The sequence below is a fragment of the Eucyclogobius newberryi genome, unplaced genomic scaffold (assembly GCF_026437365.1).
Source record: "Eucyclogobius newberryi isolate DKJ021-1_F unplaced genomic scaffold, fEucNew1.0.hap1 SCAF_22, whole genome shotgun sequence".
In the NCBI taxonomy this organism is placed as follows: domain Eukaryota; kingdom Metazoa; phylum Chordata; class Actinopteri; order Gobiiformes; family Gobiidae; genus Eucyclogobius; species Eucyclogobius newberryi.
The window spans coordinates 23,535,358-23,549,635 of NW_027315857.1; the positions used below are offsets into that span (position 1 = coordinate 23,535,358).

Sequence of the window (14,278 nt, forward strand, 5' to 3'; positions counted from 1 at the left end):
TGTTGTTTGTTGACAGAGCTCGGGACTTTTCAAAGGCGTGATGCAGAAGGTTAATCCTTTTAAGTCGTCCGCCGCTCAGGTACAATGACACTAATGCACTTTATGTTTGGAGAATGGCAAAAATAAACCACACAAACCGACAAAAAGGTGATTGTCCGACTATTATAGGCGACTGAACCACACGATTATCGCTCAACTCGAAGAACAAACAATAAAGACAACAAAGTGCGTCAGACTATTACAGTATTATGCCTGCACCAGGTCTAAACCGGGTCTAAATCGGGTCTAAACCGGGTCTAAACCGGGTCTAAACCGGGTCTAAATCGGGTCTAAACCGGGTCTAAACCGGGTCTAAACCGGGTCTAAATCAGGTCTAAATCAGGTCTAAACCAGGTCTAAACCGGGTCTAAATTGGGTCTAAACCAGGTCTAAATCGGGTCTAAACCCGGTCTAAACCCGGTCATGTTACTAACCATCAGCGAGTCTCGAAAATGAAAACGAGGATTTTATTTGCTGCGCCCTATAATCCCAGTGCGCTTTATAATCCCAGTGCGCTTTATAATCCAGTGCGCCCTATAGTGCGTAAAATACGGTAATCGTCCCATTTTGTCCAGTCTTTTAAATGAGTCTATTTTTGAGTTGAGTCCTGAGGTTAGAAGGCCTTCCATCGTGTCCACTGTGGGAAGTTTTAGGCCCAAGTTCATTATTTCAAAGCTAAACTGGACGGTGGTGGTAAAAACAGTCGGCCGTTGACGTTTTTTATAGCGCTATTCGCAGACTCGAGGTCCTGATAGTTGCGTTTCCCGCCGGTTCACACTGAGACTTTAGCAGCACAAACGATCCGCCTTCAAATCACTTTATTTAACACCTTTGACGGTACGAAAACGGCGCGAACATAGTTACTTGTATACGTTTTGTTCAGAGTTAGCGTTCGGCGTCAATGAACGTCGACGGTTCAAACGGAAAGTATTTGTGATCGTTAACGAGCGCGCCTGTTTCGCAGCCCGACTCGGCTCCGAAGCAAGCCTCCACAAAAACAAAGGTACTTATACATGGGGACGAGTGGGCAACGAACCCTAAATGTTGTGTGTTTGTTGACTCTTTTTTTTGGCTCAGATCGTCCAAGACCGCGAAAGTGACTCGTCTTCGAGCTCGGAAACTCTAAACGACGAGACAATACGACCGCACGTAAGACCCTTTTTTATGTACATTTTTCTGAACCTAACGAGCATTTCTGAAGCTGTTTAGTCACAATACGGCGTCTTCTTGTCGACCGTTGCTAACGACTTGTTGATTGTTTTTGTCTGTTCCAAACGCTGCAAAAGGACTTTATCTGATTGAAAGGTAATGGTCAACGCGGCCGTCGGAATCTAATCTAACGTGTTTTCAGTCGACAAACAGAATCTGCATGAGGGCGACTGCAGCCGCCAGGAAAAACTGGTTTTGCATTGCTCGCCCACTTAGAAAAATAGCGCTAAAACGCAAAGGGTTTATAGGTTTGAGCCTTTTCTAAGCATCCCATTGGTTAGTGGATAGTACTTGTGGTAATACCTTTGTTTGACACCAGTTATTACAGGAAGTAGCTCTGATTTTAACGCTCATATCTTTGTAAATTATGTGTTTTTTGTCGCCTACAAATGTTTTTTAATCTTCTTTCAATGAGTTAATTACGGTATTGTAGTTTTTTAAATAAACTGAACTGAAAAAACATCAAATTTTAGTCAAAAGTAGAAGTAGTTGACAAGGCAAAGGTGAAAAGCAGACATCCTTTGCTCTTTATACTTTGGATTTATTTTTTAACGTTAGGTTAAACTTAGAATGTGCAATTAGGACAAAAAATGTAAAATATATGACAGTGTTTGGTATTTTTAACTGTGGTAATTGGACACAGGAAAATAAAACCTTAAAACATCTAGTTTTTGCCGTAGACCTTGTAGGACATTAATCTGAGAGGGGAAAATAAAGCTTATGCCTTCGCAGTGTATCCCAAAAGTATCTAAAATGTGCTGATAAAGTCGTCCCCCTGACCAAAAATGACAGTTTTTATATTTTATTGACATTACTAATTCCAAATCAGCCTCGATTTAAAGCAGAACTAAGTAACTCTGGCGTTAGAGCTCCCCCTGCAGGTTTTTTCCTTTAATTTATTTATCATAATCGCACATAAAAGCGTTGAACGTTGCCAAACATAAAAAAGGGTCAGGGTTTCTCAGAGGAGTTATCTTTGGGTCGATACTGAAAAATGTTACAAGGCTGGTTTTCCGCTAAAAGACAGCAGGGGGCGACGACAAACACTTCAAACCTGAAAATACACATTTAACCATCACAGGGACTTACGAAGACGTTTAATGATGTGAAAATGTTACTTGGTTCTGCTTTAATAGTGGCTTTGTGTATTTGTGTATGTTAAGATTTAGTTTGACTGTAGCTGAAATTATTGCGTCAAAAACTACATTAGAATATTGTTTTTCTTTTTTTTCTGACGTTGTTGTTGTTACTGTTAGTTGTATCTTTATTTACACACACGGTTTGATTGGTCTGTTTTTTTTTTCTCAATTAAAAAAAAAAAAATTGTAAAAAAAAAAAAAAAAGACCTATTATTAGATTTTATGTCACTTTTTTATTGCGTGACTTGTAGAATTGATGAAAGTGTTTTTGTCTCAGTCCGTTTGGTACACGGAGGCCGCGAGCGCCAAGGTTCAGCGTGAACCAGAAGAGCCGCGGAAGAAGAGAACTATGGTATGCGCCAGTGAAAATGTCCCACAAGTGTCAGGTTTTTAAAAAATACCTTTGCTACTGTCACTAAAACATTTCCGGGTTTTTTTTCTCACGTTCTCCAGACTTTCCGCATAAAGAGGATCCTCCCGACTGCTTTGTTTGGCTCAGGGACACAGGTACAGTCTGGGGGAAGAACGCTGTCATGGTCATTGGTTATGGTCATTAGTCATGGTCATTGGTTATGGTCATTGTTTATGGTCATTGTTTATGGTCATTAGTTATGGTCATTAGTTATGGTCATTAGTCATGGTCATTGGTTATGGTCATTGGTTATGGTCATTGGTTATGGTCATTGGTTATGGTCATTGGTTATGGTCATTAGTCATGGTCGTGTGTGTGTGTGTGTGTGTGTGTGTGTGTGTGTGTGTGTGTGTGTGTGTGTGTGTGTGTGTGTGTGTGTGTGTGTGTGTGTGTGTGTGTGTGTGTGTGTGTGTGTGTGTGTGTGTGTGTGTGTGTGTGTGTGTGTGTGTGTGTGTGTGTGTGTGTGTGTGTGTGTGTGTGTGTGTGTGTGTGTGTGTGTGTGTGTGTGTGTGTGTGTGTGTGTGTGTGTGTGTGTGTGTGTGTGTGTGTGTGTGTGTGTGTGTGTGTGTGTGTGTGTGTGTGTGTGTGTGTGTGTGTGTGTGTGTGTGTGTGTGTGTGTGTGTGTGTGTGGCTAACCCTATATATATATATATATATATTTGATTTATTTTTTTATTTTTTTAAAATATGTTTTTTAGAATTTTTTGGAATAATAATAATTCTATAACAGAAATAAATAATGACAAACCAGAAACCAGATTTCTTTCTTTTTTAAAAATGTTTTTTTGGAATAATAATATAGCTTTTTTAAATGTTTTTTTTTTGAATTTTTTTGAATAATAATGATAATAATAATACAAATAAATAAATAATGACAAACCAGTTGACAGATTTCATATTGTTCATGCTGTTTTTCATCTCGTACATAGAGGAATATTTATGATGACCTTCAGAATTGTCAATGAATCTTGATCTGAAAGTTTGAACTTGTATTTTTACTCATTTCAGAATTCTGCAGCGACAGAAGCTCAGATATTATCACTGGTCAATTCACATTTTTATTTATTTTTCCCTTTTATTTTTAATATAAGTCAGACGAGACAAAAAAGGCTGTAATATATATATTTTTTTCTAATTATTATTCTTAATTTTATTTTCATTATGTATTTTTTCCCCCTTAATTGTAATTATTGTCGAGTTTCGATTCGTCCCTTTTATTCATTTAGGTTTTGTTTTTATTACGTGACGATGGTACGTAAGGTGACAAAAATATCCACTTTTACACTTTACGAGTACTTTTTATGTAGTTTTAGTCTGCAAAAATATGACCCCGAACACGACCCGGTAATTACAAATGTGTCGACCATAAACCGAGCGAACATCGCCCAACAAAACCTGTAGAAGAGCGTCCGAGGGCGTCGCCCGTGTCGCACATCTTTGCACATCGGTTATTCCAAATATGTGAGCGAAGAGAGCGTTTCACAACAACAGCAGCGTGGCATCTGAGGTCATGGCCTCTTGGGTCGCGGTAGGGGACAGCGGGGCGGGGCACGGCGGGTCAGGTGGCAGCATTCACCCTAAACTCGCATGGCTCAAAATGTCGCTCCACCAGATTTTTGAGCAGGACTGAAAAGTAAAAAGTACTGCGTTTGGTTCGAGATTTTTATTTTATTTTATATATATTATTGAAGGTTTTGTGTTCAAGAGCGAACAAACACAGACTTAAAAACAAGAAAAACTTAATTCTTCTCAAAAATGAATAAAAATGCTCTAAACTAATAAACCTTATTAAAGATGGATGATTTTAAGATTAGAAATAGTCACGGTGTATTTATTACAAGTGTCATGAAGGTGTCCATGTTCAGTCCTGACTCTGGCACCAGCAGGAGGCCGGTCCATGTTTAGTCCCGACTCTGGCACCAGCAGGAGGCCGGTCCATGTTCAGTCCTGACTCTGGCACCAGCAGGAGGCCGGTCCATGTTTAGTCCCGACTCTGGCACCAGCAGGAGGCCGGTCCATGTTTAGTCCTGACTCTGGCACCAGCAGGAGGCCGGTCCATGTTTAGTCCTGACTCTAGCACCAGCAGGAGGCCGGTCCATGTTTAGTCCTGACTCTGGCACCAGCAGGAGGCCGGTCCATGTTTAGTCCTGACTCTGGCACCAGCAGGAGGCCGGTCCATGTTCAGTCCTGACTCTGGCACCAGCAGGAGGCCGGTCCATGTTTAGTCCCGACTCTGGCACCAGCAGGAGGCCGGTCCATGTTCAGTCCTGACTCTGGCACCAGCAGGAGGCCGGTCCATGTTTAGTCCCGACTCTGGCACCAGCAGGAGGCCGGTCCATGTTTAGTCCTGACTCTGGCACCAGCAGGAGGCCGGTCCATGTTTAGTTCTGACTCTAGCACCAGCAGGAGGCCGGTCCATGTTTAGTCCTGACTCTGGCACCAGCAGGAGGCCGGTCCATGTTTAGTCCTGACTCTGGCACCAGCAGGAGGCCGGTCCATGTTTAGTCCTGACTCTGGCACCAGCAGGAGGCCGGTCCATGTTTAGTCCTGAATCTGGCACCAGCAGGAGGCCGGTCCATGTTTAGTCCTGACTCTGGCACCAGCAGGAGGCCGGTCCATGTTTAGTCCTGACTCTGGCACCAGCAGGAGGCCGCTCCATGTTTAGTCCTGAATCTGGCACCAGCAGGAGGCCGGTCCATGTTTAGTCCTGACTCTGGCACCAGCAGGAGGCCGGTCCATGTTTAGTCCTGACTCTGGCACCAGCAGGAGGCCGGTCCATGTTTAGTCCTGACTCTGGCACCAGCAGGAGGCCGGTCCATGTTTAGTCCTGACTCTGGCACCAGCAGGAGGCCGGTCCATGTTTAGTCCTTACTCTAGCACCAGCAGGAGGCCGGTCCATGTTTAGTCCTGACTCTAGCACCAGCAGGAGGCCGGTCCATGTTTAGTCCTGACTCTGGCACCAGCAGGAGGTCGGTCCATGTTTAGTCCTGACTCTGGCACCAGCAGGAGGCCGGTCCATGTTTAGTCCTGAATCTGGCACCAGCAGGAGGCCGGTCCATGTTTAGTCCTGACTCTGGCACCAGCAGGAGGCCGGTCCATGTTTAGTCCTGACTCTGGCACCAGCAGGAGGCCGGTCCATGTTTAGTCCTGAATCTGGCACCAGCAGGAGGCCGGTCCATGTTTAGTCCTGATTCTGGCACCAGCAGGAGGCCGGTCCATGTTTAGTCCTGACTCTGGCACCAGCAGGAGGCCGGCCCATGTTTAGTCCTGACTCTGGCACCAGCAGGAGGCCGGTCCATGTTTAGTCCTGACTCTAGCACTAGCAGGAGGCCGGTCCATGTTTAGTCCTGACTCTGGCACCAGCAGGAGGCCGGTCCATGTTTAGTCCTGACTCTGGCACCAGCAGGAGGCCGGTCCATGTTTAGTCCTGACTCTGGCACCTGCAGGAGGCCGGTCCATGTTTAGTTCACATCAGATCATAATCGGACATGTTATTGATGGTTGAGTGGTGTCTTTTCTGGTAAGCCCCGCCCTCCCTTGCGTTACCGTGGCGTTCCTTGTCATGGTTATGACTTGGCAGCTCCTCACGATCATGTGTCTGGGGTTTATATTTAGAACAATGACTCTTCTGTGCCAGGACGGTGCGTTTCCCATAGACGATCGTATTTTTCACATTCTCTTGAGCTAATTCAGTTCTCTGGGCTCGTCAAGGTGAATTTACGGCCTTTGATTCCCGTAAACAACATTTATTTGTTTCTTCTGTAAAAGCGGTCGGACTTGTTCGGTCACAATAGTATCACCGTGTTTCTGCCAGTAAACGCCTGACTTTTATAACCGTGGTCACATTTCTTATTGCACAATGTGGAAGGAAAAAAAAATAAATATTACTCTAATAATAGAGTAATAATACTCCATTATTACTCTATATTATTACTCCATTATTACTCTTTTACTCTAATATTACTCCATTACTCCATTATTACTCAATAATTACTCCATTATTGGAACTACTTTTATTACTATTGTCATTCTCGGCTCCTGAATAAAAGTTGCGCCAATGAAAGTTACAAAGAAAAGAAACTGTGGATAAACACGCCGCACCTGTAGTAACATGAGACATAGTACATAGATATATAGTACTTAGATATATAGTACATAGATATATATAGTACATAGATATATAGTACTTAGATATATAGTACTTAGATATATAGTACATAGATATATAGTACTTAGATATATAGTACATAGATATATAGTACATAGATATATAGTACTTAGATATATAGTACATGGATATATAGTACATGGATATATAGTACTTAGATATATAGTACTTAGATATATAGTACATAGATATATAGTACATAGATATATAGTACTTAGATATATAGTACATGGATATATAGTACATGGATATATAGTACTTAGATATATATAGTACATAGATATATAGTACTTAGATATATAGTACTTAGATATATAGTACATAGATATATAGTACTTAGATATATAGTACATAGATATATAGTACTTAGATATATAGTACATAGATATATAGTACTTAGATATATAGTACATAGATATATAGTACATAGATATATAGTACTTAGATATATAGTACATGGATATATAGTACATGGATATATAGTACATGGATATGTAGTACATGGATATGTAGTACATGGATATGTAGTACATGGATATGTAGTACATGGATATGTAGTACATGGATATGTAGTACATGGATATGTAGTACATGGATATGTAGTACATGGATATGTAGTACATAGATATATAGTACACAGTAGTGAATATTCATGCAGGGCGGGGCATAAATGCAGTATGTCTGTCATGTGTCTGAGTCGACTGTGGGTTCATTAGTCATATCTGTGAATATGAGCAACACACAGCATTTTGAAGCTGTCCCTACTGTCCCCTCTGTCTGTCCCTACTGTCCCCTCTGTCGGTCCCCTCTGTCTGTCCCCTCTGTCTGTCCCCTCTGTCTGTCCCTAATGTCCCCTCTGTCTGTCCCCTCTGTCTGTCCCCTCTGTCTGTCCCTACTGTCCCCTCTGTCTGTCCCCTCTGTCTATCCCCTCTGTCTGTCCCTAATGTCCCCTCTGTCTGTCCCCTCTGTCTGTCCCCTCTGTCTATCCCTAATGTCCCCTCTGTCTGTCCCCTCTGTCTATCCCTAATGTCCCCTCTGTCTGTCCCCTCTGTCTGTCCCTACTGTCCCCTCTGTCAGTCCCCTCTGTCTGTCCCCTCTGTCTATCCCCTCTGTCTGTCCCTAATGTCCCCTCTGTCTGTCCCCTCTGTCTGTCCCCTCTGTCTGTCCCTACTGTCCCCTCTGTCTGTCCCCTCTGTCTATCCCCTCTGTCTGTCCCTAATGTCCCCTCTGTCTGTCCCCTCTGTCTATCCCTAATGTCCCCTCTGTCTGTCCCCTCTGTCTGTCCCTACTGTCCCCTCTGTCGGTCCCCTCTGTCTGTCCCCTCTGTCTATCCCCTCTGTCTGTCCCTAATGTCCCCTCTGTCTGTCCCCTCTGTCTATCCCTAATGTCCCCTCTGTCTGTCCCCTCTGTCTGTCCCTACTGTCCCCTCTGTCTGTCCCCTTTGTCTGTCCTCTGTCTGTCCCTACTGTCCCCTCTGTCTGTCCCCTCTGTCTGTCTCTACTGTCCCCTCTGTCCGTCCCTACTGTCCCCTCTGTCTGTCCCTACTGTCTGTCCCTACTGTCCCCTCTGTCTGTCCCTACTGTCCCCTCTGTCTGGTCCCTACTGTCCCCTCTGTCTGTCCCCTCTGTCTGTCCCCTCTGTCTGTCCCTACTGTCTGTCCCTACTGTCCCCTCTGTCTGTCCCTACTGTTCCCTCTGTCTGGTCCCTACTGTCCCCTCTGTCTGTCCCCTCTGTCTGTCCCCTCTGTCTGTCCCCTCTGTCTGTCCCTACTGTCTGTCCCTACTGTCCCCTCTGTCTGTCCCTACTGTTCCCTCTGTCTGGTCCCTACTGTCCCCTCTGTCTGTCCCCTCTGTCTGTCCCCTCTGTCTGTCCCCTCTGTTTGTCCTCTGTCTGTCCCTACTGTCCCCTCTGTCTGTCCCCTCTGTCTGTCTCTACTGTCCCCTCTGTCTGTCCCCTCTGTCCGTCCCTACTGTCCCCTCTGTCTGTCCCTACTGTCTGTCCCTACTGTCCCCTCTGTCTGTCCCTACTGTCCCCTCTGTCTGGTCCCTACTGTCCCCTCTGTCTGTCCCCTCTGTCTGTCCCCTCTGTCTGTCCCTACTGTCTGTCCCTACTGTCCCCTCTGTCTGTCCCTACTGTTCCCTCTGTCTGGTCCCTACTGTCCCCTCTGTCTGTCCCCTCTCTCTGTCCCCTCTGTCTGTCCCTACTGTCTGTCCCTACTGTCCCCTCTGTCTGTCCCTACTGTTCCCTCTGTCTGGTCCCTACTGTCCCCTCTGTCTGTCCCCTCTGTCTGTCCCCTCTGTCTGTCCCCTCTGTTTGTCCCTACTGTCCCCCCTGTCTGTCCCTACTGTCTCCTCTGTCTGTCCCCTCTTGACCCCGGGGCAGGTCGGGTCAAGAAAGTCTCGTTCCACTGCTGCAGGTTCTAAATTGCTGTATGTCTCATGTCCTCGCTCCACATGTGTCTTTGTGTTTCGCCGCGTCTCGATCCACGTCCTCATTTTAGACCAAATTACAAATGTAAAGTCCAATCTGTGGATCTCGTCTGACATTGATCCTGCTCTGAGCTTAATAAGCCCCGCCCAAAGGCAATAGCCCCCCCCAAAGACAATAGCCCCGCCCAAAGACAATAGCCCCGCCCAAAGACAATAGCCCCGCCCAACCATGATAATGGCCTGTCCTGTTAATCTGTTTGCACGGTTTCAAGTTTCCCCTGAAAACCGTCGTCTTTCACAATCACAAAAGGTTTATTGTCGATACAGAACAGAATTCACAAACATAGAAACTTTCTTTGGCGATTCAGTGCAACATAAAACAACGATAAAACAATAAAATAAGCTTTATAAAGTCAAAAAGAAAAAAACAATTTAAATCTGCTACAGGACAACAATAAAATAGTCTTACTATGGACACAATTGTACAGTTCCATTTACAGATGTTTTAACCCAAACAGCCCTGTAATGCACCGTATACATCCTATTGTTAGCTTAGCATGCTCAGGGCTGATGTCGCCCCATGGCTTCAATATGCTGCTGTATATTACTGGTACTGCACCTTAAACCTCATGTTTAACGAGCTTCTCCTGCTCACAATCGTCTTATTCTCGCTTAAACTTTCTGCTCCACGTCTTAAATTGTTAGCGTTTGTAATACTCGGTCATGGATTATACGCGTCGCTTAAATGAGGTTAATATCGTCTTCTGCAGGAGGCCGTGGAGGTCCAGACGCTGGAGTTCGCCGACGTGAACGACGACGCCGCGACTCTGGACCCTCTGGACGTGCGTTTGTTAAAGGATCACGATTACTGAGCGTTTCAAACTCGTCCGACGTTCGGTTTGTTTTGTTGTCGTTGCAGGACGAGGACGGGCTAATGTCCTGGTGGAACACGGTGGAAGGTGGGCCGCGTTTGGACGTCACGGCAACGCCTCAAGCTAGCTTTTGATCGAACGAGCTTCTGTCGTTTTCAGGTTGGAACGAGTGGAATGAGTCGACGCAGGACGCAGAGGCGGAAGAGTAAGTCATCGTAGATGATTGTGTCCTTCAGGTGGAAGACGTTTCGCCGCTCGTCCAAGCAGCGTCTTCAGCTCATCCGACTCAAGTATTTACCGGAGTATAAGTTGCACCGGCCAAAAAGTGTGCTAGCGGGAGTGTGCTAGCGGGAGTGTGCTAGCGGGAGTGTGCTAGCACGAGTGTGCTAGCGGGAGTGTGCTAGCGGGAGTGTGCTAGCACGAGTGTGCTAGCGGGAGTGTGCTAGTGGGAGTGTCTAATCTAATCCACTTTAGATTTCATAATTAAACCGTAGGGGATTGAGGTAACAGGGGCGGTACGCTAACGGAGCGGGCGGTGCGCTAACGGAGCGGGCGGTGCGCTAACGGAGCGGGCGGTGCGCTAACGGAGCGGGCGGTGCGCTAACGGGGCGGGCGGTGCGCTAACGGGGCGGTGCGCTAACGGAGCGGGCAGTGGCTATCGGGGGGCAGTGGCTATCGGGGGGCTGTGGCTATCAGGGGGCTGTGGCTATCGGGGGGCTGTGGCTATCGGGGGGCTGTGGCTATCGGGGGGCTGTGGCTATCGGGGGGCTGTGGCTATCGGGGGGCTGTGCACTATCGGGGGGCTGTGCACTATCGGGGGGCTGTGCACTATCGGGGGGCTGTGCACTATCGGGGGGCTGTGCACTATCGGGGAATGAGCCTTACCCTTTAATACCATGACCTGTCTTCTGTCCCGGCCGCTCAGCGTGGTGGAACAAGCGGCCGATCGCGTCTTCATGGCGGCGCGGCTGTTCGTGCGTCTCTTTAACAAACGTGGCGGCTCGCTGCAGCAGAAGATCCTGGAGCTTCTGTCGATGGCCGACGCCGCCGACGACTTCCACAAGAAGACGGTGAAGGTGAGCGTGGGCGGCGGCGTGGCCAGCGTGGTGGGCTCGGTCACCACCATCACCGGGCTCATCCTGGCCCCCTTCACCGCCGGGACCTCGCTCATCGTGACGGCGGTGGGGATCGGGGTGGCCACGGCAGGCGGGGTCACCTCGGCCTCGGCCAACATTACCGACGCGGTCCACTCCAAAACCGACCGCAAGAAGGTGGAGCAGATGATCCAGGGCTACCAGGACGAGATCAAGGACATCAAGGACTGTCTGGACTTCCTGCAGGTGACCGCACAGTGACCGCACAGTGACCGCACACGGTGACCACACAGTAACCACACAGTGACCACACGGTGACCGCACACGGTGACCACACACGGTGACCACACACGGTGACCGCACGCGGTGACCACACGCGGTGACCACACGCTGTGACCACACAGTGACCACACACTGTGACCACACACTGTGACCACACGCAGTGACCACACTGTGACCACACGCGGTGACCACACGCTGTGACCACACAGTGACCACACACTGTGACCACACAGTGACCACACACTGTGACCACACACTGTGACCACACGCAGTGACCACACTGTGACCACACGCTGTGACCACACGCTGTGACCACACGCAGTGACCACACGCAATGAACACACACTGTGACCACACGCGGTGACCACACACAGTGACCACACACTGTAACCACACACAGTAACCACACACACTGTGACCACATGCAGTGACCACACACTGTAACCACACACAGTAACCACACACACTGTGACCACACGGGGCGACCACACGCAGTGACCACACACTGTAACCACACACAGTAACCACACACACTGTGACCACACGGGGCGACCACACACAATGAACACACACTGTGACCACACACTGTGACCACACGGGGCGACCACACGGTGACACACAAACATGTCGTATCCATGGGTTTCCAAACAATGGAAAATGAGCCATGAATAAAGCTCGAGATGGAACGTCAAAAAACAACCGTTGCCAGGTAAAAATGTTTTTTACCAGTGCATTAGCTAAAAACAATGTAAAGAAATACATGTACACAGAAGAGCTGCTGGTGAATATTATATACTCCAAGTTTTAATGAACACAAAGTTTAATATTCATCTTTAGAACTGTTGGTTTAACATCGTCTGAACTGAAAATAATGCGACGACACAAAATATACATTTATCTGTAAATATTGTTATGATATAAACATTTTTATTGGATTCTGTGCGACATAAAAAGTAGCAAATAATTCATATGTTTATTTTTTATTTTACTTTAGACAACAAAATATTTTATTTAAACATAAATATATTTATTTCATCAGCAAATATTTTAACTTTACAAGACAAAATACTGGTGCTGCTTTACAATAGCCGCACCTTAATTTCCGTTAAAGCATCAACGAAAGCTTAGTTTAAAAAATGACTCCTGCTTAGTAACTATAGTAACTGATCCTAACCTTAATCCAAGTTTGAATGGACTCGATTCACAAAGTCACATAAATATCCTGTTGTTCTGCACAAACCTGTAGTTTACATCTTCTGAAATACAGTTTATATTTCAGTCTTTGTGTCAATCCTCCTGGACGCACTTCAAATGTCACCTTTGAACACAATCTGATTACCGTATTCTCTGGACTATAAGTCGCACCAGCCAAAAAATGCACAATAGAGAAGAAAAAAACATATATAAGTCTCACTGGAGTATGAAATGCTGTTGCAAGTGTGAAAATAACAAATAATATCCCATATAAGTCGCACCGGAGTATAAGTATAAATATAAGTATAAGTTGCACCCCGGCCAAAACTACGAAAAAAGGTGCAACTTATAGTCCAGAAAATACGGTATTAAAAATATACTTGAGTGAGCACGTCGTAACCGTGTTCCCTCACATCAAAACCCAACACGCCTCCCGCTCCTCACATCTAACCGCCATGTCCCCCCCCCCCCCCGCAGGAGGGCATGGAGGCGCTGGAGGAGTGGAACTTCGAGCAGTACGCCGAGGCCATCGCCGCCAAGCACCTCAACCAGAACATGAAGCACGTGATGAAGGAGGGCGGGCGGGCGGGCAAGGCGCTGGTCATCAACACGGAGAGCCTCATCAGCACCGTGCAGGTCCTGGGCGCGGCGGGCGGGGCGGCCAAGGCGGCGCAGGTCATGAGCGTCACCACCGGCGTCATGTCGGGCCTCTTCCTGGCGCTCGACCTCTTCTTCCTGGCCAAGGACTCCATCGAGCTGCGGAAGGGCGCCAAGACGGACTTCGCCGCCAAGATCCGCGAGGTGTGCAAGGAGCTCCAGGGGGGCCTGCTGGAGCTCAACCGGGTGAAGGAGGACCTGCAGAGGACCATGGACGGGATCGAGGTGGAGGTGGAGGAGGACGAGGAGGACGAGGAGACGCTCAAGTCCGACCTGAAGAAGCTGATCGAGCTCGAGGAATGAAACGCCTCGACCTTTCACCTTTTAGACCTCCGGTTACTGACTTTTTACAAGCTGCTTTAATGGATTTCTACTTGGGGATTTGAATGAAGTAATGCTTTTATTTTGGTGGGTGAATTTAAATGAAGTAATGCTTTTATTTTGGTGGGTGAATTTAAATGAAGTAATGCTTTTATTTTGGTGGGTGAATTTAAATGAAGTAATGCTTTTATTTTGGTGGGTGAATTTAAATGAAGTAATGCTTTTATTTTGGTGGGTGAATTTAAATGAAGTAATTTTATTTTGGTAGGTGAGTTCAAATGATGAACTGATTTTATTTTGGTGGGTGAGTTCAAATGATGTACTGATTTTATTTTGGTGGGTGAATGCTGTTTTAAATATATACAAAATGTGATTATTGAGTATCGTTTATAGTAAAAAATGCTGCAAAAACGTAATATATTTTTCATATACAGTGATATTTCTGCACTTTACGGATTCATT

General features: G+C 46.4%; 1 protein-coding gene across 1 annotated transcript; it reads left to right on the plus strand.

The window, feature by feature from the left end:
• The first annotated feature begins 19 nt into the window (after positions 1-19).
• LOC140371968 (apolipoprotein L6-like) lies at positions 20-13,950 on the plus strand. Its single transcript, XM_072459209.1, has 11 exons — positions 20-79; positions 1,004-1,042; positions 1,117-1,188; positions 2,665-2,739; positions 2,841-2,894; positions 3,808-3,843; positions 10,167-10,238; positions 10,316-10,355; positions 10,428-10,473; positions 11,194-11,608; positions 13,316-13,950. Exons 1-11 carry the CDS (start codon positions 41-43, stop codon positions 13,796-13,798), a joined length of 1,371 nt encoding a protein of 456 aa, XP_072315310.1. The 5' UTR covers positions 20-40; the 3' UTR covers positions 13,799-13,950.
• The last annotated feature ends 328 nt before the right edge of the window (positions 13,951-14,278 follow it).